Here is a 24890-nt window from a genome sequence, read left to right on the forward strand (position 1 = left end):
AGAATTTAGAAAAGAACATTAATGATTTAAATCAAAATACATCGTAGGATTAAATAAAGTGGTATTTGCTATTAAGAGCTCTTAGTGAAATTTCTGTTGCTATAGCAAAATACCCAGACTGGGTAATTTATAAAGAAAAGAGTTTTATTTAGCTTATGGTTCTGGGGTTCTGGGGTCGAAGGTGGGCAGTCACATCTGGTGAGGGCCTTATGCTGCTTCCTAGAATGGTTGAAAAGCGGAAGGACAAGGGAATGCAAAAAAACTAATTCATTCCTTTGAGAACTAACCCAGTCTTAAAACAAAAACTTTGGGGCTGGGCACAGTGGCTCATGCCTGTAATCCCAGCACTTTGGGAGACAGACGTGGGCAGATCACGAGGTCAAGGGTTCGAGACCAGCCTGGCCAACATGGTGAAACCTTGTCTCTACTAAGAATACAAAATTAGCCTGGCATGATGGCACATGCCTGTAATCCCAGCTACTCAGGAGGCTGAGGCAGGAGAATTGCTTGAACCCGCTAGGCAGAGGTTGCAGTGAGCCAAGATCTTGCCGCTGTACTCCAGCCTGGGCAGCAGAGCAAGACTGTGTCTCGGGGCGGGGGCAGGGGGAAAAGAAAGAGTTATAAAGACCCAGTCACCTGTTAAATGCACGACCTCCCAGTATGGCCACACTGGGGACTAAGCCTCTACTTGAGTTTGATGGGAACAAGCCATATTCAAATGATAGCAAGGACCGTGATCTCTTTTCTCCAGTAGATTCTGTATTGGCAATCTACTAAATTATTAAAGTGCGCTGATCTTTCTTTTCTTTTTCATTACTATACTTTTTTTTTTTTTTTTTTTTTTTTGCGAGATGGGAGTTTGGCTCTTTTTGCCCAAGCTAGAGTGCAGTGGTGCGATCTTGGCTCACTGCAACCCCCGCCTCCCAGGTTCAAATGATTCTCCTCTCCTGCCTCAGTCTCCCGAGTAGCTGGGATTACAGGCGTGTGCCACCACACCCGGCTAGTTTTGTATTTTTAGTAGAGATGGGGTTTCACCATGTTAGCCAGGCTGGTCCTGAATCCCCTGACCTCAGGTGATCCACCCACCTCAGCCTCCCAAAGTGCTGGGATTACGGGCGTGAACCACAGCGCCAGACCTTACTGTACTTTTCCGGATGACTGTGACTAAAGTTAAGACTCCCATCCCTGAATTATCAAAACAGTAATACACTCAACTATGCCAGTTCCCAAGTAGGTTTCAAAAGTAGAGGAAAATTCACTTAGAATGATAACTCTAATCCTGCAAACTAACAACAACAAAAATTAAAGGGCTTGGGTTTTAAAAACCACAGTGTTTCATAATCAATTCTATGTTTTGACAAAATAGTAAGAATTGCGAGTATGGCTCCAAGCCAGTCTTTGAATAATGTGTTCCAATATTTCTAGCATTTTCTAATAATAGATTTATTCTGTTTTATTATAGAATTATAATTGCAAGGCTGGGCGCGGTGGCTCACGCTTGTAATCCCAGCACTTTGGGAGGCCGAGGCGGGTGGATCATGAGGTCAAGAGATCGAGACCACGGTGAAACCCCGTCTCTACTAAAAAATACAAAAAAAAAAAATTAGCCGGGTGTGGTGGCGGGCACCTGTAGTCCCAGCTACTCAGAGAGGCTGAGGCAGGAGAATGGTGTGAACCCGGGAGGCGGAGCTTGCAGTGAGCCGAGATTGCGCCACTGCACTCCAGCCTGGGCGACAGAGCGAGACTCCGTCTCAAAAAAAAAAAAAAAAAAAAAAAAAAAAATTATAATTGCAAATTGCCTCTGTATTTAAAATAGGTTGCATTTCAAAATTTTATTTGATGTCATTTGTTTGAATTTTCACATAGCTTTTGCCACAGAAATGTGGCAGCTTCTGAAGCCATAAAAATATTATCTATTAAAATAAATATGGTAATACTAGTTTAAGCTGAATTATTTGTATAGGTATTACAGTACAAGGTCAGGAGATGGAGAAAAAAGCAATGTGTGTGTGTGTGTGTGTGTGTGTGTGTGTGTGTGTGTGTGTACATACATATAAAAGTTTATGAACTTGTTGGGGAAGAAATATATTTTGGAAGTTTGGCCTGTGTACCATTTGTCCTGACATTTACCCAGCTCTGTTTCTGTAGCCCTTCTTCATTAGTAGTGCACCTCTCCATATACTACAGTACTCTCCACATACTATAAACCTTTTTAGTGAAAACCTACCAAGGTTGGGGTTTGCCACAATCTCCTGAAGATTGCTGAGTTCCAGATTAGGTATTCTTTTCTTCCCTCTTCAGTCCAGTTACACCTTTAGTTTTCTCTGAAGAACTGAGAGTTCAGCCAGATTTGAAAATTGCTGCTTTTTAAAATCATACCAGTGTGTCACCCAGTACTGCTTTGGAAGAATATACTTACATCTCAGAAAAGATCATGTTTGGGTCTTTGAATTTGTTGAGCTGGATGGGAGCAGTGCTGGCTCCTTTGAATGTCCATCTGCTGATTCCTTTCAGTGTCAGTTTTAAATAAAGGGTATTTAAATGGAAATAAGTTTTTGTGCCATAAGTATCTTATTGTCATAAATATCTTAGTTATTGTGGGGGAAAAACTGCTAAGATGAAGGTATTTTTTAAGATAATGCAATGGCAATTAATATGTATACATTAAATAGGAAAGTAAGGCCAGTGGGTGTAGCAGAGCTTTCATTCCATTGCACAAATGAAAATTCTTTCTTGATTAGTAGTTATATTTTCTGTTTGTAAAACTTGTCACCGTTTATAAAATCATGATTAAAGTTGTCATTATTATTTGGATTTACTAAAAAAGCCATTTAGTTTCGGATTATATAGAAAGTAATTTGTTCGGGTATTTTGTAAAGATGAAGAGTCCAAATAAAGATGAATAAAAAATAATTTTCCGACATACTGTAGAGAACCAAAAAATTATTTAATAAATGCCTGAGTTTATGACATCTCTTGACTATAGACATGAATCATATTACTTGAAAATGCTTTACTAAAATAATTTATCTTATAAATAAGTTACAGTTTAATTTTCTTTCTTTTTTATTTTAAGGTTTCAGCAGAGCAGCTTTACCATTTGGGCTGGTGAGGCGAGAATTATCCTGTGAAGGTTATTCTATAGATCTGCGATGCCCGGGCAGTGATGTCATCATGATTGAGAGCGCTAACTATGGTCGGACGGATGACAAGATTTGTGATGCTGACCCATTTCAGATGGAGAATACAGACTGCTACCTCCCCGATGCCTTCAAAATTATGACTCAAAGGTAAATATTCATGCGTTAATGTCCCATTTGAGCTATTGTATCCAAATTAGAAAAATTATTAGTTATTCCAAAGCGAATGGATATAGACCACATCCTAGCCTATTTATTAAACTGAGTTGGGTTTTTACCTACTAATGTTGACATCTACACTTTATATTTTCATCAACATTCAAATATGTAAATCATTCTAATATAGCTCAACATGTATCAGAATAATACATATCTTTTTGTGTTATATAAACAAAATAAAAAGCAATAATAACTGAAATGTAATCTTAGTTTTTAAGGCTTCAAAAATTTGAAATGCTTTTTTTTTTTTAAATTAATAAACTTTTTTAGAGCAGTTTTGGGTTCTTAGTAAAATCAAGTAGAAAGTACAGAGATTTCTCATATGATCGATATCCACACACAGAGTGTCTCTCACTGCAGATACTTTGCCCCACAGCAGTACATTTGTTAACAGTCCATGAACCTACATTGACACATAATTGTCACCCAAAGTCCATAGTTTACAGTAGGATTGGCTTTGGCATTGTACATTTTGTGAGTTTTGACAAATGTATTCACCATTGTAGTATCATTGAGAATACCGTCATGTGCCACATAATGACTTTTTGGTTAGTGATGAACTGCATGTACCATGGTTGTTCCATAGATGCTAATGGATCTGAACTGTTGCCTAGTGACCTCTTAGCCATCATCAAGTCGTAGTGTGACATATTATCTTTTCTATTTTAAATGTGTTTAGATGTACAAACACGTAACATTGTATTATAATTGCCTGTGGAATTCAGTACAATAATATGCTATTCAGGTTGTAGCCTAGGAGCAATTAGACTGTACCTTATAGTCTAAGTGTGTAGTAGGCTATACTATCTCAGTTTGTTTAAATACTCTCGTTGCTGTTCATGTAATGATAAAATAGGCTGACAATGCATATCCCAGAAAGTATCCCTTTGTTAATGATGCACAACTAGTTTCACTGCCCTAAAAATCCTCTGTCCTTGGCCTGTTCATCCCTCTTATCCTCCTAACTACTGGTAGCCAGAGATATTTCCAGATTGGCTTATTTCACTTAGTAATATGGTTTTACATTTCCTCCATATCTTTTGTTGGCTTGATAGTTCATTTCTTTTTAGAATGGAATAATACTCATTGTCTGGAAAGACACAGTTGATCCATGCACCTACAGAAGGACATATAGGTAATTTTTAGGTTTTGTCAATTATGGATAGAGCTACTGTAAACATCAGTGTGCAGTTTCTTCTACGAGTATAAGTTTTCAGTTTATTTGGGCAAATATAGTACAATTGCTGGATTGTATAGTATGAGTATGTTTAGCTCAAAGTGGCTATACCACTTTCCATTTCTACCAGCAATGAACAGAAGTTCTTTTTTCTCCACACTCTTGCCAGCATTCGGTGTTGCCAGTGTTTGAAATCCATTCTATTAAGTGTGTATTGCTGTCTTATTGATGTTGTAATTTGTAATCCCTAATGACATAAAATGTTTAACATTTTTTGATATACTTATTGTATACATATCTTTTTTTTTTTTTTTTTTTTTAAGACAGAGTCTCGCTCTGTTGCCCAGGCTGGAGTACAGCGTCGTGATCTCTGCTCACTGCAATCTTTGTCTCCTGGGTTCAAGCAATTCTCATGCCTCAACCTCCTGAGCAGCTGAGATTACAGGTGCATGCCACCAAGCCTGGCTAATTTTTTGTATTTTTAGTAGAGACAGGGTTTTACCATGTTGGCCAGGCTGGTCTCAAACTTCTGACCTCAGGAAATCCACCTGCCTCGGCCTCTCAAAGTGCTAGGATTACAGGTGTGAGTCACCATGCGTGGCCTTGTATATCCTTTTTGTATCTATTTAATCTTAGCCCATTTTTAAAATTGAGGGTTTTTTTTTTTTTTAGTGTTTAGTTTTAAGAGTTCTTTGTATATTTTGGGATAACAGTCCTTCCTCATATATCTCTTTCTCAAATATTTTCTCCCAGTTTTTGGCTTGTTTTCTCATTCCTTCCAGTTAAGAGTTATCATTTGTATAGTTAAGACTTAAAACATGCAAACAAGCAAACAGAATTAAATAACAAGTTCAACTGAAGAAAGCATAAAACTAAGTATAGAATTCCTTGTATTCTTCAACGAATTATAGGTAAAATATCCTTTTAACAGATTAAACACTTTCTGGCTTTTCTTCCTAGCAGATTTGGCTTTACTCAGTAGGTTAGAGAAGTCATAGAGAAGGCTATCAATATGACAGATGTGTTAAGCCAAGATGGAAAGTATGTTTTTGAATATTAAGTGGGAATTTCTGCCATCTTCAAATACTATAGAGATAGTTAAGGTAAACACATTCTGATTAGGTTCTATTCTTTCTAGTTCAAACCATTGCTTGTTTTTTTTTACCTTATGTGTTGCCCAAGATGGTTTTAAAAATAAGGAAGAGACCAATTGTCTTTTCTTTAAAATTTAGATTTAAGGAAAATTTTGCCCACATTCAAAATTCAAGATCATTCAAATTCAAGACAATATAAAATTTGACATAACTGTTTGAATGTTCGAGGTACTGTAGTTTGTATTAAGGTGTTAAAGATGGTTATAAATTGGTGTTTAGCCACTTTGAAAATAGTACAATTGCCAGGTGCAGTGGCTCACATCTGTAATCCCAGCACTTTGCGAGGCCGAGGCAGGTGGATCACCTGAGTTCAGGAGTTCAAGACCAGCCTGGCCAACATGGTGAAACCCTGTCTCTACTAAAAATATAAAGATTAGCCAGGCGTGGTGGCAGGCACCTGTAATCCCAGCTACTTGGGAGGCTGAGGCAGAAGAATCTCTTGAGCCCGGGAGGCAGAGGTTGCAGTGAGCCAAGATCACGCCACTGAACTCCAACCTGGGCAACGGAGCGAGACTCTGCCTCAAAAAAAAAAAAAAAAAAAAAAAAAAGATAGTACAATTGATTAAGGTAGAGATGAATATAAAGTATACGTATGTCCTAATATGATAGACTACCTCAATTCCTGAGTTGAAAGGTAAACTCTGATAATTTCTACTTTATTGAATTTGAGCAGATTTTTTTCTTCACTGAACCCCAGTTTATTAATTATAGAAAGTAGATAATACATCATTGGTTAATTTTGTGTTTTAAAAATGGTGTGTTTGAGAATGTGTTATAAACTTTAAAGCTATATAAATGATACCTCTTAACTGGACTGATGCTTTCCCACATATAAATATAATACAGAAAACTGTTGAGAATGGATATCATTTTTTCTGTATTAGATACGAAACACCTAACTCTTGGCATCTGTCTTTTTTTGTTTTAATTGTGGTACTCCGGGCATCTTTATTAGAATTTTCCTATATATAAGATAGTATAAATAATTATTTCTTATATAGGATAACTTGTCCTTTTTTTAAAAAAAAAAAACTTAAAAATCCCAAAACCCTAATAGTTTAGCAGATTTTCCCCTTTATATTCCTCAAAAAATGTGATATTCAGTCATGTAGTGATGGGAGACATGTTTATTTCTTTAATGTAGAAAGTTTGTCTTTGAAAAGTTCACATTAAAGCATTAGAATTTTTCCATTAAATTTGGAAGCTCCCCCTTGTTTTTTACATGTAATGATAGAGATGGGCATAGAAATTTCAGTACCGTTAAAATATGTTTTCATTGTATTTTGCTCCTCTTTTGTTTTTCATTCCCTTTCTTCCACTGTTACCTCTTCAGCAGTTGAGAATCAAGTAAATAAACACACTTGTAATTCAGGCTGTGGACATGGTAAAAATATTGTATTCACTCTCCATTTTCTATTTCCTGTTCATGTAAAAGTGTGAAACGAAAGGCTCTAGTAGTAACTGATTATAGTATACTGTCTTAAGTATTCTGAGAGGCTCATCCTAAAAAGTGAGAAATGAAATGCTTTCTTAAAATGATATTTGTTTTAATATTTTATGGAACAGTCACCATTTAGTACTCTTTAAAAATAATTGTTGGAGGGGGCAACTTAAAAATATATAAAAGTTATAACACTTTGAATTCATTAACAAACCAAAAAAAAACAAATCCTACTATTACTTTGAAGTGTTTGATTAACAAATAAATGAGAATTTTGCTACCAGTATTGTCTCTTTGCAGCACTTGGGTACAAACTAGTAGGTGTCTTAAAGTGATACACTAGATTATACCTGAAGATCGTCTTCCCAAATTTTAACTTTTTTTTCACTCTAAAAACCTGCTCGTTGTTATCAGGTTAGTTTTGCTGCTTCGGATGGTGGTTTATAACATGACCTCAAGTTTTTAGCACTTTGACCTAGAGATCTGAAAGTAATTATGTAAATATTTACTGGTTTATTTTTCAGTATTAAATGTGAGTTTCACATGCATAGTTAGGTCTTTTGCAAAGCAGTTCATAGACATGTGAATGTACCTTTGTAAATACAAAGCAGTACGAAACGTATTACATATCATGTGAAGAAGATGGTGCAAATATGTGCTTCAGTTAGTCCCTACTGTAATAAGGTGTATTTTGTATAAAATAGGCCCCCTGCCTCCCATTTTTTTTGGGGGGGTGGGGGATGGATTGAAATTGCCCGAGGAAAGTAAGGTTATGGCCTAGATTTATGGAACTAGCCTGGCTCTTTCAAAGCTTTTAACCAAAAAAATTTTTCTTAAGCACAGTTAAAGGTAGCACCTGACTAGAACCTCAAAGCATACTTATATTATGTCTCTTTTCTTTTTCCCTTTTTTTTTTTTTTTTTTGAGACAGGGTCTCACTCCCTTGCCCAGGCCGGAGTGCAGTGGCATGATCTCTGCTCACTGGAGCCTCCGCCTCCTGGGTTCAAGCAATTCCCCGGCCTCAGCCTCCCAAGTAGCTGGGATTATAGGCGCGCACCACCATGCCCGGCTAATTTTTGTATTTTCAGTAGAGATGGCGTTTCACCATATTGTCCAGGCTGGTCTCGAACTCTTGGCCTCAAGTGATCTGCCTGCCTCAGCCTCCCAAAGTGTTTATATTACAGGCGGGAGCCACTGCACCCGGCCTATGTTTCTTAATAAGTAAAATTCAGTATATTTTTGGTTGTTATGCTATCCATTTAAATTCCTTGAAGTTTATTTCAGAACTGGGTGGCATGTAAATAAATAGTGCAGCAAGCCATTGTTTATACAGGTTTGGCACTTAAAGAGTAGTCAACAAAGAATGTAAAGGGGAAACAAATGTAAACATAAAGTTGAATAGTTGCTGGTGAATAAATGATATCACCCACAGAGATTATGTAATTTGAGCACGCAAAACCTGCTAGACAACACCTGCATTTGAGGAGCAGAGGTAAAATTGCCATCAAAAAAACGGAACAGACGTGGGAGAATTAATGTTTTAGAAGCTAGTAGCAAAGTACAAAAGAGATACTTTAATTTTCTTGATGATGTTGAAGATTTTTATTCTATTTTGACAGCTCAAATAAAAGAACATGATAGGATTTTCAAGATAGGAGAGTTTCAAGATAGAAATCAAGAAATAGCAATTAGCATTGCCTTGCATAGACCAGCAGGAGTTAGGTAGTAGTCTGGTCACATGGAGCAAGACAGTGAATAAATATAAGACCTGAATTTATAAAGTAGGGATAAACTTCTAGGATTTTTATTCTACGAGAAAGGAAAAAACAATGTAGCTTTAGAACTTTAGGTATAGTTTAATTAACTTAAGCTCTATAAACAGCAAAGCTGATTTCAAAGCTCAGTGTTTTCTGAAAGGTTGGGATAATGGAAGTAAGCTCTAAATGTAGGCACCAGAATAATCTATTCCCTTTCTATACCCCATTCAGTAACTGTGCTATTCTTGAATTTCCCTTTTCTAAACTTATCAATATCCTAACCTGTTATCTCTAAGTATAATAATTACACTTTATTTTACTTTTTAAACTCGAGAGCATGTGGAGTGGTGAGAACTTGTGTGCCAGAGGGTTTGAAGGAATGTGTTGTTGTACATGTATGTGCATTACTTTGTTCTGTGGTTCTTTACATTACAGTGGATGCAGAGTGAGACTGGAAAATTGATTGCATACTTCCACATTCAGTTAGAAGTAAGACTACATGGAAAGGACCCTGTATGCCTTAGTCTGGAATAAGCAGAATGATCTTACCCTCTACCATGACACCTCCCATTCTTGCCACCAGGCAAGGCATATAAATAGGGATTCTCTGTAGGGGATGGGAGAGTTTATAGGCCATGGCTTCTATTTTAAGGGAGTTATTGAGCTTGTTAGAGCTACAGAGGAGCTTGAGGCTCATCATATTCTAATTCCCTTTAATTACACTTGGGGAATTGATGTCATTATAATTGGTACACTTTGTTCACATAGCTACATGTATATTCTCACTTTTAAAAAAATCTCCTTGAGAAGGAGTGGCAATTTGATATTCTTTTTACTTTGCAAGCCTTTAGAAAAAGGTTGGATTATTTTCCACAGGGGCTGAAACCTCAAATCACCTGTACCTAGAACCTCATTTATTTAATACCTTACTGGCATGAAAATGTAATCATAAATAACTTTGAAGTTCAGTTTTGCTATCTAGACTTTTAACATGTCTATTATTTTCAAATATACTAATAGATACTAATTTTATATAAAATATTTAAATAAAGGAGATACTTAATGCACACATACACACACACACCCCTTTACTATGGGAAGTGGTGAATATTGGAAGCCTCTCAGAATTTAATCAAGAAAATTCATTAAAACGCAGTCACAGTTCTGCCAGTGTACTCTGGCAGACTTCATGATTATAGATTTCGGCTTGTGTATACTCTCCTTGACGTACAATCCTCTCAACTTTTTACATTGATCATCCATTCTTCATAAAGAGGCTTTGTATCCAAGTCAGAGCTATATGAAGGATATTTTTATTTAATTAATATTTGTTTTCTGATTTTTCCTATAGGTAACAATAAACTGTAAACTCATCTTTCTAAAATCTTCATATTTCTTCCTCATTAATGGCATTTTTCAAAGGGAAAAATTAGTGCAGTATGTCTTACGGTGTTTCATAATATTTTGGGGTTGGTATATTTTATTCCTGAATTATTATGAATGCTTACTAGTCAGGGTTACTCTTGCTTAGCATATTCATTCAGTATACTTACTCATTCTCATAGGATCTAAGCCTGCCATGTCTCAGAAACTGCATTCTTACCCTTATGTTATTTATCCCAAGTGCTTTTATCTACTCGACATATCAGGTTTATCCACCACTTGTCCATTAGGGTAAAATACATATGGGGGAAATGAAATAACTCGGCCACTCCTAACCCATCATGTCTATGCAATCTACTTAGGTTATTTTCTATTAGTTGATGGATTTCTACCAATTCTCTCACTCGTGGCCTAGTTGTTTCAAGACAACTAACTGGTATTACAAGCACATCTCTGTGTCCAGTCTACTAATATAGATTCTTGAATTTTAGTACAGTAATAAATAACCATTAAAGCTCTTATTGGTATACCTAATTGGACACATACTTTGCATGTCACTTACTGATGGACATTTAAAGCAAAGCACTCATAGGAAGGGGAGACTATTGGCAGTAATAAACATGAACTATATTAAACATTCACATTTAGTGTGCAAGAAAGACTAATAAATTTTGAAATGGTTTAGAAGATAAATTATCTAAATATCTTTTATGACCCTTCTTATCAAATGTAGAAAAAAGAGAAATAATGTCACATCAAAAATTCTGCCCTATAGGATCCTCGGTTTCTCCTTTTTTTTTGACAGGGTCTTACAGCTGGAGTGCAATCTCTGCTTACTGCAGCCCCAGCTTCCCAGTCTCAAGTGATCCTCCCACCTCAGTCTCCCGAGTAGCTGGTACTACAGGTGCATGCCACCACACCCAGCTAATTTTTGAAAAATTTGTTTACAGACAGGGTTTCCGCCATATTGCCCTGGCTGGTCTTAAACTCCTGGACCCAAGAGATCCGCCTGCCTCAGCCTCCCAAATGCTAGGATTACAGGTGTGAGCCACCAGGCCTGGCTCTGTTTTTCCTTTTAAAATGAGAATCAGTAAAACAATTCTACTAGATGTTGAAGACTGAGAATACAGGTGTGAATTGGGTCATTTTCACTGGTACTTCTCATTAATTTAGGGGGTTTTTACCTTTTATATTATGTCCATTGATTGGTTGAGGAAACCAGATTATTTTCCATAAGGACATTAGTGGTCTTAAGTATTCCCTAAGGATTATTCAGTGAAATTCAGAAGCTTGAAAGATACTTTAAAAGTTTGAATTTTATTTTATTTTTGAACAGATATAGGCTGGATAAGGGTAAGGGAAATTAGTTTTTGAAAGCAAAGCCATATCTCATTTCAACTTTGGTGATTTTGCTTCAGTTTTTTATTTTGAGTTTTGAAACCAAAGCGGAGAGATGAAGAAATAAGATCCAAATCAATAGACGTGAACACGAACATTTCATTTGACCTCTGCATTTCAGTATGATCATAATGATCTTTCTATAGTGCTTTTCATATCCTTAGGGATTATGTATTCCACCTTTCTCATTTGAAAGGAGAGTATTATGGATGGGATGACAATGGTATTTCTGTGGTGTCTATATCATCACATACCTTGTAGTTTTTCACTCACCTAGAACATTCCTTCCTGTACACTAAAACGTTGGTTTCTATTTACAAAGTGTGACATTTAAACAAGTTAATTGACAGAACTGTGTTTGACTGATATCTCTAAAATGTACTAAACAATCAAGTGTTAAATGTATTTACTTACTGTCTAAGGAAAATTATTGTGGGTAATTAGGTTTGTGGTGGCATTTTACTAATACACATTTATCTAAACGACCACGAGATCTGCTTTCATAAGACTATTTTCAGATACCCATTCAAGGACTTTGTTGTTCCTAAGTATGATTTCTTTTCAGTATGGATCTGCTTGTTGATGTCATACTAATAATATAAAAATTTTGCTTACAAGCATCCTTTTTAAAAAGTTATGCTTTGAACAGATAAGAATAGATGTTCAGCTACAGTTGTAAAAAATAGAAATGAAATTTTATTGTAAGGTTTCACATCAAGGCAAAGTCACTGTTTTTGCTTGTAATTTGGCATTTTCTTCTGTTTTTTTCTTTTTTTGACACCAAAATTCATAAACAAATGCTACTGAAATGTAATATAATGCATGTTTTCTACCAGTTAAAAAAAGAACAAGTTGTGAAGTGTAATGTCACTTAAGAATTTGGAATTGTTTTTAGTATGCTGTAAAATTTCCTATTGGCATTTTTATTAGGAAAATAATACATGTGTTTATTAAAACTTTGGAATAATGTCACTGAAATATGCTGTTTATTAATACTTTTAATTTAATGTTTAATAAATAATAAAAGACATAATTGGAGCAAAATTGAGAATTTTCCATTCTAATTATTCTTGTACATTTTAAGGAGATATCTAAGTAAATAAAATGCCTATCTGTATTTAATAGAGAAAACATCTTACTAAATTGGCTTACCCCAAATCCATATTTTGTTTTCATACTAGGTTAGGAACAGGATAGCAATGATGAGTCAGTATATTGTATTGACTAATTTTATTGAATGAAGAGAAAGAGAAAAAAAAAAGAAATATATATATATATGTCTTTTTTTTTCTTTTTGTGGGGAACATGGTCTCACTACGTTGCCCAGGCAGATCTTGAACTCCTGAGCTCAAGCTATCCTTCTGCTTCTACCTCCTTAACTGCTGGAATTACAAACATGAGCAACCACTCCTGGCGAGATAATTTGATATTAAATTATTTAAAGATCTTAAACTGTCATTTATTGTGGCCCTATTAATTTTCCATATATCCTATACTGAAATTGCATACCAAAACTATGATAGTAACAGCAGCAACAACAACAACAAAAAACACCAGTATCTACTTTGTACATTATCTGAGGAGAATAATTGTGAGTAATTAGGCTTCTGATGGCATTTTACTAATACATATTTTTCTGCCTTGCATATTTTAAAGATCCATTCTTTGTTCTTTGCTATGCATTTTCTTTAAGTATATTATAGCAATGTAGTTAGATTTTTTAGTGCTGTTTGTTAGTCCACTATTAGTTTTAGAGGTAATACATCTCTTGTGGATGTTAGAGGGAAAAATCTCGTTATGAAAAAAATAGAAGTAAATGATTTTGTAGTCTTTAACACATTTAAATTTTGTATAAATAAATCAAATATATTGTGAAACTAACACGTCACAGTTCTCTCAAAATTTGTTAACATGTCATATGTGAAGACCAAGAAAGACATAGTTTTAGAACTCACCTATCTACATTACTCATGGCTTTAAGAAAGTGTCTGAAATGAGAGTTGCTCTATTTAAGTTGGCTTGAGATGATTCCAGTGGTCTTTCTGTTTGTTTTTTCAGACCGCAGATCTGTTATTGTTATTGAACTCACCTGTAGTTTGTGGAAATCTTACTCCGTCTCTAAAGATATAGATTCATGGTAAACCCATGAAGGTAATGAATCTTAAAACATCACAGCCCTTCACTTGCATAGGTCTCTTCTAAGGCATTTGAACAAGTTCACGGGGTCAAATATATATAGTAAAAATTGGCAGAAATACAATATTTAAACACAATGTCTAAAGGCTTTGATTTCATTCTCTGACTTTTCTGATAGACTTCCCCTCATTTATGGTGGCTTAGGAATAGCCAAGCGCATTTAGAGATGCAGTTAGGTAGAAGTTCAGTTGGTGTTAAATTCTATCTAGGTTTAGTGGAGTTATTTTTACATGGTTTGTAGACACTTGTATACAGTTTTGTTACTGCTAACTATGCTAGTGAAGAAATGGCCTCTAGAAATACTTCTGTTACTCATTATACTTCCTTCCTGATTGTGACATAAATGTTCAAAGCCAGATGTCATATTGCAATTTAAATATGTCCTATGACACCTGAGATATGTGGGTAGTGGAAGAGAGATAATGTTTGTAGTGTATGGAGCCAGAAGCTAGTTATGGAAAAATCCTTTCATTCATTACGTATATATAACTTTAAGGGGCATTTGGTTTTCATAGATAGCTAATCCAAAGAGAAGTTTTCTCCTACATATTCTTGGTGGAGTATGTAGAGTACACAGAGCACATGACAAGGGTAGTACTTAAAATTACCAATGTACCATACTTTCCCCCTCTTGATGAGTGTAATATCAAATAGAATTTATCAGAATGCCAGTGTTTGTAAGGCACAGGCTGGAGCAGTGTAGCAAGCACGAGCTCTTGTGGCAGTGTGGGTGCATGTTTTATGCATCACAGCTATCAATAGTAAAAAACAAATTTGGATCAGCTGTTCACAGGAAAAGCAACACTATAGAAAGTAAACTGAAATTTTTACATGAAGAGACAGTCATAGACTGTCGCTAAAAATATTGAAGTATTAGAAAGGAATGTCAGGCAATTAATTAAAATGTTTTAGTTTTCTGGATTTTGTTGGTTGTGGTTCTCGTTGGCTTTTACAAATCTATTTCTTGTGATTTTTTTTTTTCTAAATAACCATTCACTTTGGTATCTAATTTTCTATATGTAATTTTTCTATTTTGTTTTTTATAGAAGGACCCTTAAATTTTACAAGCTTTAGACCCTACAAAACTTGAATTCATGCCTACCTTTTTTATTTATCAGGTGATAGTTTCAAGAAATTGGCATAGCATTCCACTGGACAATCATAGGTTGATATGTACATTTTAGGATATTTCTTTCTATCTTTAGATATCTTCTTTGTATTTCAGAGATTTAGGATTTGGGAGAAGAGAGACTGAAAGATTAAAAATTAAACAAATTCATTTTTTAAAGGACATTATTTAAGTTTATAAGCTAAAACATTTATTTAGTAAAAGATTTGAGCTAGAATAACCCATTTTCACAGTTTATATTAAATAAATGTTTGGCTTAAAGCCCTCCTATTATAATATGGACAAAACTAAATGGCAGAATAAACAGATTTTAAATAAATTTCAGTAATATACTTTGCTTTTATACTCTCCTCCCCCTTCTTCTCCTAATTTTTGGAAGTTTCCCTCACCCTCAATTCCCATTACAGACTTTATATGAAGAAAACTATTATTTAAGTTACTTTTCCTTAGTAATGGTGTTTCTGTTAGATCTATAATAAAAAAAAATTTTAGTAAATGAAAGCTTTTTTTTTTTAAGTTTTACTCTTGGTACTTACAAAAATGACACAGGAATAGAATGTATGCTGATTTTTTAATGATATTTCATAATTTGGTAATTTTTTTCCTACATTTGATTATCTTATGACATCCTAAAGTGTTCTTATCATTAATTAATAGAATTCTATATAAACTTGAAAGAATGTTTGTAAGTAACTTTTGAAATCTAATTGTGAAATGTGTGAATAAGATTGTACCTTTGAAAATGTACAAAAGCAGTTATATTAGATAGAGAGTAGTGGTCCTAACAAATGTATTATCTAATAAGTTGATTCAAGGCACTTTTATATATCTTGTCATTTATTTCAACCCTTGATGAGTAGACCTTTATTAAGCTGTGATGATTACTGAATATGAAATGTAACCAAGATTATTTTTTATTCAAATATAATTTAAATATTCATCAAAGAGAAGTTATGCTTGAGACTGACAGAGACTATTAACATCAAAAAATATAATTAACTGCATTGGGTATCATGAAGCAGAGTTAGCCAAATAGCCGAGAGGTCTAATTGCTCTAGAGTTTGAGAAGCAATGGTTTTATTTTATGCTGTAGCTGTGGAATTAATAGTAATGCGGTTTCCTATGTGGGCCAATTAAAAGCTGCCTGTTAAGGTTCATTGCTCTATAGGAAACCCATTGAATATCGCTTAGTAAACAGGATTGACATGTCAGTGTGTACAAGAAGATAAAATAGAATAAAAACCGTGAAAATGAGAAGTAGTATTAAAAGAACTGTCTTTGAAAACAGTTCATAAAACTCTTCACCATTAGTGTTATGGTTGGTGTTGTGTTGTGCCTCCCACATTCGCCTTTCAGGATCAGGCACTGTTTCTCCCAGCTGTCAAGAGAGTTGCCTGCTGATGGGCTCACAGCTGAGTCACTCCACAGGAACTGTCACGGGCTGAAGGGATCTTAAACTCTTCTCCCCAGAGGCAGCCCCCAGTGAATCCCAATGAATGCCAGAGTACAAAGGATTGGCCTCCTCATCTTGTGCTTCATTTCAGGGACATCTCTGAAGGTCTCTCCCAACTCCAGAGCTCCCGCCCTGAGGAATTTGCTGGGCTTTTGTTGCGACTGCACTGGAGTTCACCATCTCACTCTCCCAAACCCTGCATCTGTCATGGCTTCAATGATAGTTCTAGGAGCACTCCCAATAAGCCTCTGAGAGATCTCTGCCTCAAATCTGTACTTCCCTTGTAATCCAACCAAAGAAAGGTGCTAATACTGAGTGGAAAAATACTGGCTATATACATTATAGGAATCTAGTAGTTAAGTATAAAAACTAAAGGTTTTAAAGGAAAAAAACAACCAAAAAAAGCCCAATTCAGGTCTAAAAATGGCTTTTTGCATTCAAAACGTTTATCTTTGTCTTGTCATCCCTTTTCTTTAATAAAAGTAATATTTTGACCTTTGTGGCTCTAACTGAATACAAAAAGAAAGTGCTTCTGATTGAATCCAGAAGATTTTGTCTTGCCTTGGATATAGAGGTTTAGAAGTGGGCAGACATTCTAATGGCATTTTGACATTAATGAGGTTGCTGAAATGGAAGAGTTTAAGGGTCAAAGATAAGAGCAGCAGCAAGTTCTTCTAGTGTTTCTTTTTCTTAATAATGTCATATCAAATATGCTTAAGAAGTTGACCATGATTCCTTATATAGAATATGTAATATTATGAGTGTACTACTTTAAGTATTATAATACTTTTTGCAAATAAAAAATTCTAAGACCGTTACTATAAAACATGCCCCCTCAGTCTATTAATATGTTTAGCTGCAACTTCTGCAAAACATGTAAAAAATTTTTAAATTGCTTTATAGATTTTATTGCATACAATATGATAATGCGTATAGTGCGTCTTTAAACTGCAGTGATAAGGCTGTTTTCCTAGTCATTCATTATTTAATGTGCTTACTCTGTTTATATCTGTGGCATAAGAGTGCGTGTTAGCTTTCAGAAGAGCACAGCATTTGCTGCTTCACAGTACACGGCCCTCCACTCCCAAGCCTGCACATGGTGTTAGTGATAGTTAAAGCACTTGAGTCTAACATTTTATAGATTTTGATGAACTGAGCCTTTCAGACAAGTTACTGATACGAAGCTAATTCAGGCTAGGAGTATAATATGGGGATAGAGGCTTTTTGCTTTCATTGTCACTTTTAAAAGCTTCTACAAACTGCTTGTGTAAACTATGAATCAGATACATTTTAATTTGGTTTATATCATATGGTTATGGAACCATGCTTGGCTTCTGAAAATGATATCTTGTCTTTCATTGATTTGCTGCTAAATGATTACTGGGTTCTGAGATACAGAAGCAAATGTGCCAAACACTCTAACAGTATTTATTAACAACTGGTAAGAATATATTAATATATTTGTTAGAGTACAGTCTGATGTTTATGGAGTTAATACATTTTAGAATAAGGTAGAGTGTTATGCAGTGCATATGATTCAGAGACTCTTAAAACAGTGACTAACCCCTCAAAGGCTCTGTAACCTGGTGAAGAACAGGAGATAATGTACAGAAATAACTGTGATACCAGATCTCCCTTATAGTGTAACAAACTTTCAAAAACTGATGGAGAAGGGAAAGCAGTAAGTTATGGCCTGAGAGGGGAAAAAATACTGTATGCTCAGGGGATACTGAGGAGGTCTGTTCAGGGAGCTATTCAGCTTCTGTCCCCTTTCTTTCACACTCTGTAACATGGAGCATCTTCACCAGCTTTCTTTTTCCTTTCGGGCATTGTGAGTGAATTCCCTTCTTTCACTTAAGCTAAGGAGGAAAGGATCTTTCAAAGATTGTGTTTATATATATCTCAAAAATTATGAAAATAGTCCTACAGAATATCATATTTAAAAAATTATTTTTAACTCTGTCATGTCAGCATGGAAAATAGCACTAGGATTTGAGTCCTTAATATTAACTCAGAAACAGTAAGGAGTTCAATCTTTTTATAGCAGAGAATAGTAATATACAGTTTCATATTCACTTGTTAATTTTTATCTGTTAACTTTTATCTGTATAGATACTATTCAGATGTGGCATATTTATGGTATTACTATGTTTCCAAAATTACAGGTATTTCTACACTTTAGGATATAACAGCACATAATGTCTTCTACCACTTTTTTTTAAAACCAGCATCACAGATGAATAAAAAGTGATCTGGCTGGGCTCAGTGGCTCATGCCCATAGTCCCAGAACTTTGGGAGCCAGAAGTGGGAGGAATGCTTGAGGCCAGGAGTTTGAGACCAGCTGGACCAAAATAGTGAGACCCCATCTCTATAATAAGTAAAATATAAAATTATATTTCTCCTCCCTGCCTTTCTTCCTTTCCTCCTTCTTCCTATCTACCTATGATCAATTGATCCATCTATGTATCTATCTGTCTGTCTTTTTAAAGATAATTTCTTGCTTTTGTGACTGAGTTGCAGCAAAAGGACACTTCCCTTGATCTGTGCTTTTTAGAAAGAGCTCATTGGGTAATAGGCTGTAGACTGAATATTTACGAGTTGGTGTTCAGTTATCAAGAGAATGCCATCAGCAATGCCTTGTTGCTTTCTTATCAGCTACTTCCTGCTGTCAGCTGGGCACTTATTTCAATAGAAAAGGATTTGCATCAAATGTAATGCCTTATTATATACAGTTAACATGGGGTTTTTAATTGTACAAACACATGAGACTCCTGCAGTGGTAGTCAATTTCATAAAAGGATTAGATTATGAATATTTTGTCATGATTAAAGATTGGTTCAGATTTATCAGAAGTAAGCCAGTGAAATTTGTCGTATATTTATCAGTCAGGTGAGACTTCATTAATCTGAGAGTGTATGAACCACAAGTAGCCATCTCTTTATGAAAGTCTGCTGAGTTTGGTTATTTATTTTCAGGTGACAGGTGCTAAGGATTGTTTTTGGCCTTACCTACTTGCTCTACTGCTCAGAGTATCCCAAGAGTCTATGTCTCTAGCTTTTGGTCACTATTCTTTTTTTTTTTTTTTTTTTTTTTAAATCTCATCTTAGAATAGTTTGGTAAACATCTACACAAAATTTCTGTAGTTTTTATTAAAGAAATGACAACTAGTATATACCTGAAGACATTTTGAATTGTTCCTTTGATTAAAAAACCATCAGTAAAATACGGAAGATTGAGAATTCTAACTTAGAAGGTATTTAAATTGAGTACTTCTTGCTGTAAACAAGACTAGGCATTGAGATAGATTGAAAAGAAGCCTGACGTACAACAGAAAAGTGAAACTACAGTCCCAGACACAACTAAAATTACTGTGTGAGGCCGGATACAATAGTACCCACCGCTCTTGGAGTGTTTGGGAAGTAATATAAACAAGGACGTAAGAAGTTTGCCATGCAATTCTAGACATGGAAAATAATTAGTGAGTTTAGCAGCAACTAAAGTGCAAAATATAGGAGATGCCATAAAGCAGAATGTGATTAACTTCCAAATTAATTATATAGAGCTGCTGCTCTAGGAAAAGACTACTTCAGGTTCAGGTAGTCAGGGAATATAATCCTGTTTGGTCAGCATCATTTGTATTGGCTTTCTGTGTACCATCTGTATGGCTGATGCTTCCTGCATATGTGTGTGCCTCCCTCATAACAGGGAGATCCTGTTTTTAGGATTGTGTGGAGGGCACCACTGGGAGTTGGAAAATAGCAGTTCCTCAGACTAGAAGCATAGTATCCTAAGCTCTGATAATTTACTACCTCTGGGACTTAATGGTCCTTCAAATGGATCTTCTTACAAAGGAAGAGATAGTTCAAGAAGTGTACATAGTCATTTATGTGAGAACTCAGTTCAGAGGTATTTGCTAGTGTGCTAGCTGTTTTAAATTACATAGATATCAAGATTCTCAAAGTCTACATAGAAAAGGTTGCCTCTGTTAGGATGATTTTTGTAGAGACGAGTACTGAGGCATGCTTATGGAGTAGATAATATAGTAGAGAGATGCTTAGGAGAGAGATCTTTCAGATACAGTGATTCCTCTAGCCTGTAGTGTTAGTAAGTCAATCAGATTCGCTGGGCCTTAGTATACTGTACCTGTATTAATGAAGAATTATATTAGATGAGTGATTTTTAAACTGGATTTCTTGGAGAAAACCCTCAGGTTGAGGAGTGATTGAGGTATATGGGAGGAGAGATCAAAGGGATTTTTCAGGGGTTTGGAGCCGAATTTCACTACTATAATTCCCGACCTGTCTCAACTTCTATTTCTAATCCATTCAATTAAGCAGGATTTTTTTGTTCATTTTTTAAGTAAAATTTTTCATGGCAAAGAGATTGTGTTGCCAGAATCTGATACTGATTTGGTACTACTGTATTTGATGATGATACATAATTTATGCTCATATTTGTTATTAAGCACATACTTGCTAACAACATTTTTAAATTAAGGGAGAAGCATCCTCTATTAGAACAGAATACTTGTATGAAAATTCCTGAGGGGAGTTGGGATACAATTTGACCATGAGCGTAGACTCTCAGTAAGTAGATGGTAAAGTGAATTCCTTCTATGTGGGAAAGAAGGACATAAGGAAACAGATCAAATTTGAAATTCAGTAGTTAATAGCAAAAGATTCATGGCTTTCTGAGTAATTACATAGCGCTTTGCTTTTAGAATAAGAGTTTTCACTTTGTTGAACCTTTGGAGAAACATGAACTATGTATTTCCCTTGCCCTCCAACATTAACTTAATAATTCAGTTCATATATTCAGATATTGCTTGCTCATTCTTTTTCACTCCCTTCTACACAAAATATCCTATGAGTTTGTTTATAAATGACATCAAATATTTTACTGCCAAAATAATTTAGAAGTTGCAAGAGGAAGAAAAATTACTTTAAAATTAAAGTAATAATTAGAAATGTTTATTTGGCTGAAAATTAAGTTTAGTGGAGAAATACAGTATGTGAACATGAAAGTTGGGAAAGATCCATAATTCATTTTGTTTAATGAATAGCAGTGCTTTCTTCCCCCTTGATTTAAAAAAAAAAAGTAAGCACTTACAGAACATAGTCATTTTAATAAAAAATGGGAAATGTTTCTGAGTCAGTTACTTTGACAAAGATGCATTTTTTAAAGCCACACTTCCAAAGTCTTGTTATTTTATTTCTATACTTTCAATTTGATTTTTATGGGAAGTTCTGTCAGCATTTGTTACCATGCTGTAATCAAAATGAGGTCTGTAAAAGTGGAAATTATATTAGTTATCAATTCGAATAGAAAATCGTTTGTTTTATATTCAGAGATTTATAATACTGACTAAATGACATTTCATCAAACATCTCAGGAGTCAGAAAAAAAATCTTTATGGCATAATTTTCTTCTTTTCAAAGTGATTTCTAAACCAAGGGAGTAATCTTTAAGGTGAATTTAAAATAGCAACAACACAAATCTACTTTCCTCAATTCTGCCCTCTAAAACTCCTTTTAGTTACAGGTTCTTTTGCATTATTTCAAACTCTAATCCTGTGAGCGGGTAATTAACGGACCAGAAAAGCCATTTGTGGAAAAGAAGAGCCATAAGGGTGAAAATATTTCTTCACTGAATGATCTTTAAGAAGTAAATAATTACAAATGGAAAGGATTTGGGATGACCAATCTAAAACTGAAGATAATTAGAAGGAATAGAGTATGAAAATCGAAATGCTTGGCATGTACAACAATTCTCGTATCACAACAAGACTAATTAAATATTTAGAAACCAAAATCCCCTCACAATTTGAAGAAAAATAACCCACGACAAAAGAGTCTGTAACTTTGCAGATAATTAGCAAGGGTTATAGGAAGGAAAAACATCACAGATTGGCTGCACGACTCTGCAAGGTCATGTCTTATTACGCTGTGTCTTTTATATAGTCTGGTAACAAGTTTCTTGCTAATTTAATCTAACTAGGGCATCCCATAGCGATTTCCCATTTCCCTTGTTAAAAATGTGATAGTTTCTGCAAGTGCAAACTGCAGTAGGTTAACATTTTTATAAATAATTGCTCTTAATTGATACAGGTTGTAATATTTTTTGAATTATTAAAAGTGAAGGCTTTGAAAATTTGGAAACAGAAGCATTTTTTTTTAAGTATTACAAAAATTTATGGTTTTTATTCCCGTTTAAAATTTTTTGTTTCATTAAGTAGTTAGACCTGACGACCCTGTGAATGAAACAGTCTCAGTGGCATGCTTTGTAAATAAATACTTCTTATTTTGCTAATAAAAGCAAGCACATTTATGTTGAATGTGCATTTCTGCAAACGAGATTTTGTACTGGATTAATAAGGCTCTGAGTGAGTCAAGCCTAATTTGCATTAAACTGACCCCAAGGTCCGGTAAAAACTGCAAGGAATTTCAAAGGTTTCTAAAACATAGAAAGTTGTTTTTAGAAAATCAGCATTGCCATTTCAAAATGCTTATTTTAGTAATTAATGTGGTATTTTTAAGGAAATTTTTGGAGTTTCTAAGTTGTAAATGAACTAAATATTAAAGTATGCATACTTTGTGCTTATAAATTCTGGCATAATGTTTTACTCAAATGCAAAGATTATGGGAAGATGTTATTCTGTTTTCATTGACTGAAAAAAAGCACGACAACCTCCTAGAATTGATTTTCCATAGGATTTTACTGTCAAGCTTTTGTTGGCTTGCCACCAGTTACTTGATTTTTACTTGGGGAGTGATGACTTTCTGTTTCTCTTATACACTGTACTCCTTTTCAGTCAAATAGATTTATGTTTACACATTGAAAGTACAGAAAAACATTTTGCATTTTTGCTTAATGATTATCATTTTAATAATAAATGCAATTTTAAAATAATTTTTATGCAATTTCAAGGATTTAGTCACAGGTGCAATTTTAAAAAATCAAGATTATATTTAAAACTTTAAAAAAGTAGGAAATTGAATGTAATAAAAATTATATTGTTTATTTTTCCCAAATATGTATCTCTGTGTACCAGTATTCATGCATATTATGCTAGAGATTCTGAAACTAACTTTATTACAGTAATGATTTCAAAATAAATAACACAGTGTTCTATAATGCAAATTGTATAATATCCTAACATACCTATAGGATTAAATTCTATATGATGGTTAGAAATCTAGACTACACAAATTATTAAATAAATAATGAGCAATAGCTATGTGACAAATGGGAACATTGTTACAGGACACCTCTTTTTTGCCACATTAATTACACACCATTTAGCTTCCTAATGTTATGTTTACCTAGCAATTAGTTAAGCTCACAAGTCATCATTAATAAATATTTAAAGAAAGCAAGACCCACTTTCCCTAGCTGTATAGAATACAAATTTAGATGATAACATAGCATTTCATTATAAAATAAAAAAACTTTTTGAAAAGATTCGATTTAACATTCAACTCCATTTCTTGCATTTGTGAGGATGATTGTAACCTTGTATCTTGAAGCATAATTCTTTGTATTCCCTCTCCATTCACTTGATTATTTTGCCTGAGCAAATCTATTTGCATTGGCGCCTACCTATTTATGTTCTAAAGTTATATGCTGTGTGTATAAAATTTTGTTCTAAATTTGGACTAAAAAAAGACAGTGGCTAGAGTACTAGGTCAGTTGGAATTTGCTAGTGTATATGGAGAAGTGATTGGTAGCTAAAGAGTACTTATCCCCCCTTCCTTTTAAACAGGTAATCTATTTCATAAGAGTTTATTATTGGCATTCATGATACAAGACTGTATTCAAATTGACAGAGTTCTCTGAGAATCAGGTATGGCTGATTGAGGCAGAATTTGATGTCTGGTGTTTATTTTCTATTAACCATGTTTATTTATGAGCAGAAATAGCCAGATAATCATTAATCATTATTTAATTTTTTCAAAAACACCAGATTCTTATGTGCTAGGCATATAATCACCTCCAATAAGACTTTGTAAGTTGGCAGCTTCTTTTTTCTTTTATTATTTTCTCTTAAATTCCCACTTTCTAGTAGTTTCTAAATTTTTAAAACTTGTGTACCTGGGCCGGGCGCGGTGGCTCACGCTTGTAATCCCAGCACTTTGGGAGGCCGAGGCGGGCGGATCACGAGGTCAGGAGATCGAGACCACGGTGAAACCCCGTCTCTACTAAAAAATACAAAAAATTAGCCGGGCGCGGTGGCGGGCGCCTGTAGTCCCAGCTACTCGGAGGCTGAGGCAGGAGAATGGCGTGAACCCGGGAGGCGGAGCTTGCAGTTAGCCGAGATTGCGCCACTGCACTCCAGCCCGGGCGACAGAGCGAGACTCTGTCTCAAAAAAAAAAAAAAAAAACTTGTCTACCTGAACAGAATGTAATTTACTTATTAACATACAATTTATTTTTACTTAGTAA

The 24890-nt window shown here is 34.8% G+C and overlaps 1 protein-coding gene across 9 annotated transcripts in view; it reads left to right on the plus strand.

The window, feature by feature from the left end:
- The window catches only part of ADGRL2 (adhesion G protein-coupled receptor L2), a 691023-nt gene that overhangs the window by 601719 nt on the left and 64414 nt on the right, over positions 1–24890 (plus strand). For all 9 annotated transcript variants that reach the window (XM_063624182.1, XM_063624180.1, XM_063624187.1 and 6 more), the window contains one exon: positions 3077–3290. In XM_063624182.1, the coding sequence (XP_063480252.1) occupies positions 3077–3290 (214 nt within the window). The remainder of the gene's footprint in view (positions 1–3076; positions 3291–24890) is intronic.

The sequence above is a fragment of the Symphalangus syndactylus genome, chromosome 12 (genome assembly GCF_028878055.3).
Source record: "Symphalangus syndactylus isolate Jambi chromosome 12, NHGRI_mSymSyn1-v2.1_pri, whole genome shotgun sequence".
Lineage (NCBI taxonomy): Eukaryota > Metazoa > Chordata > Mammalia > Primates > Hylobatidae > Symphalangus > Symphalangus syndactylus.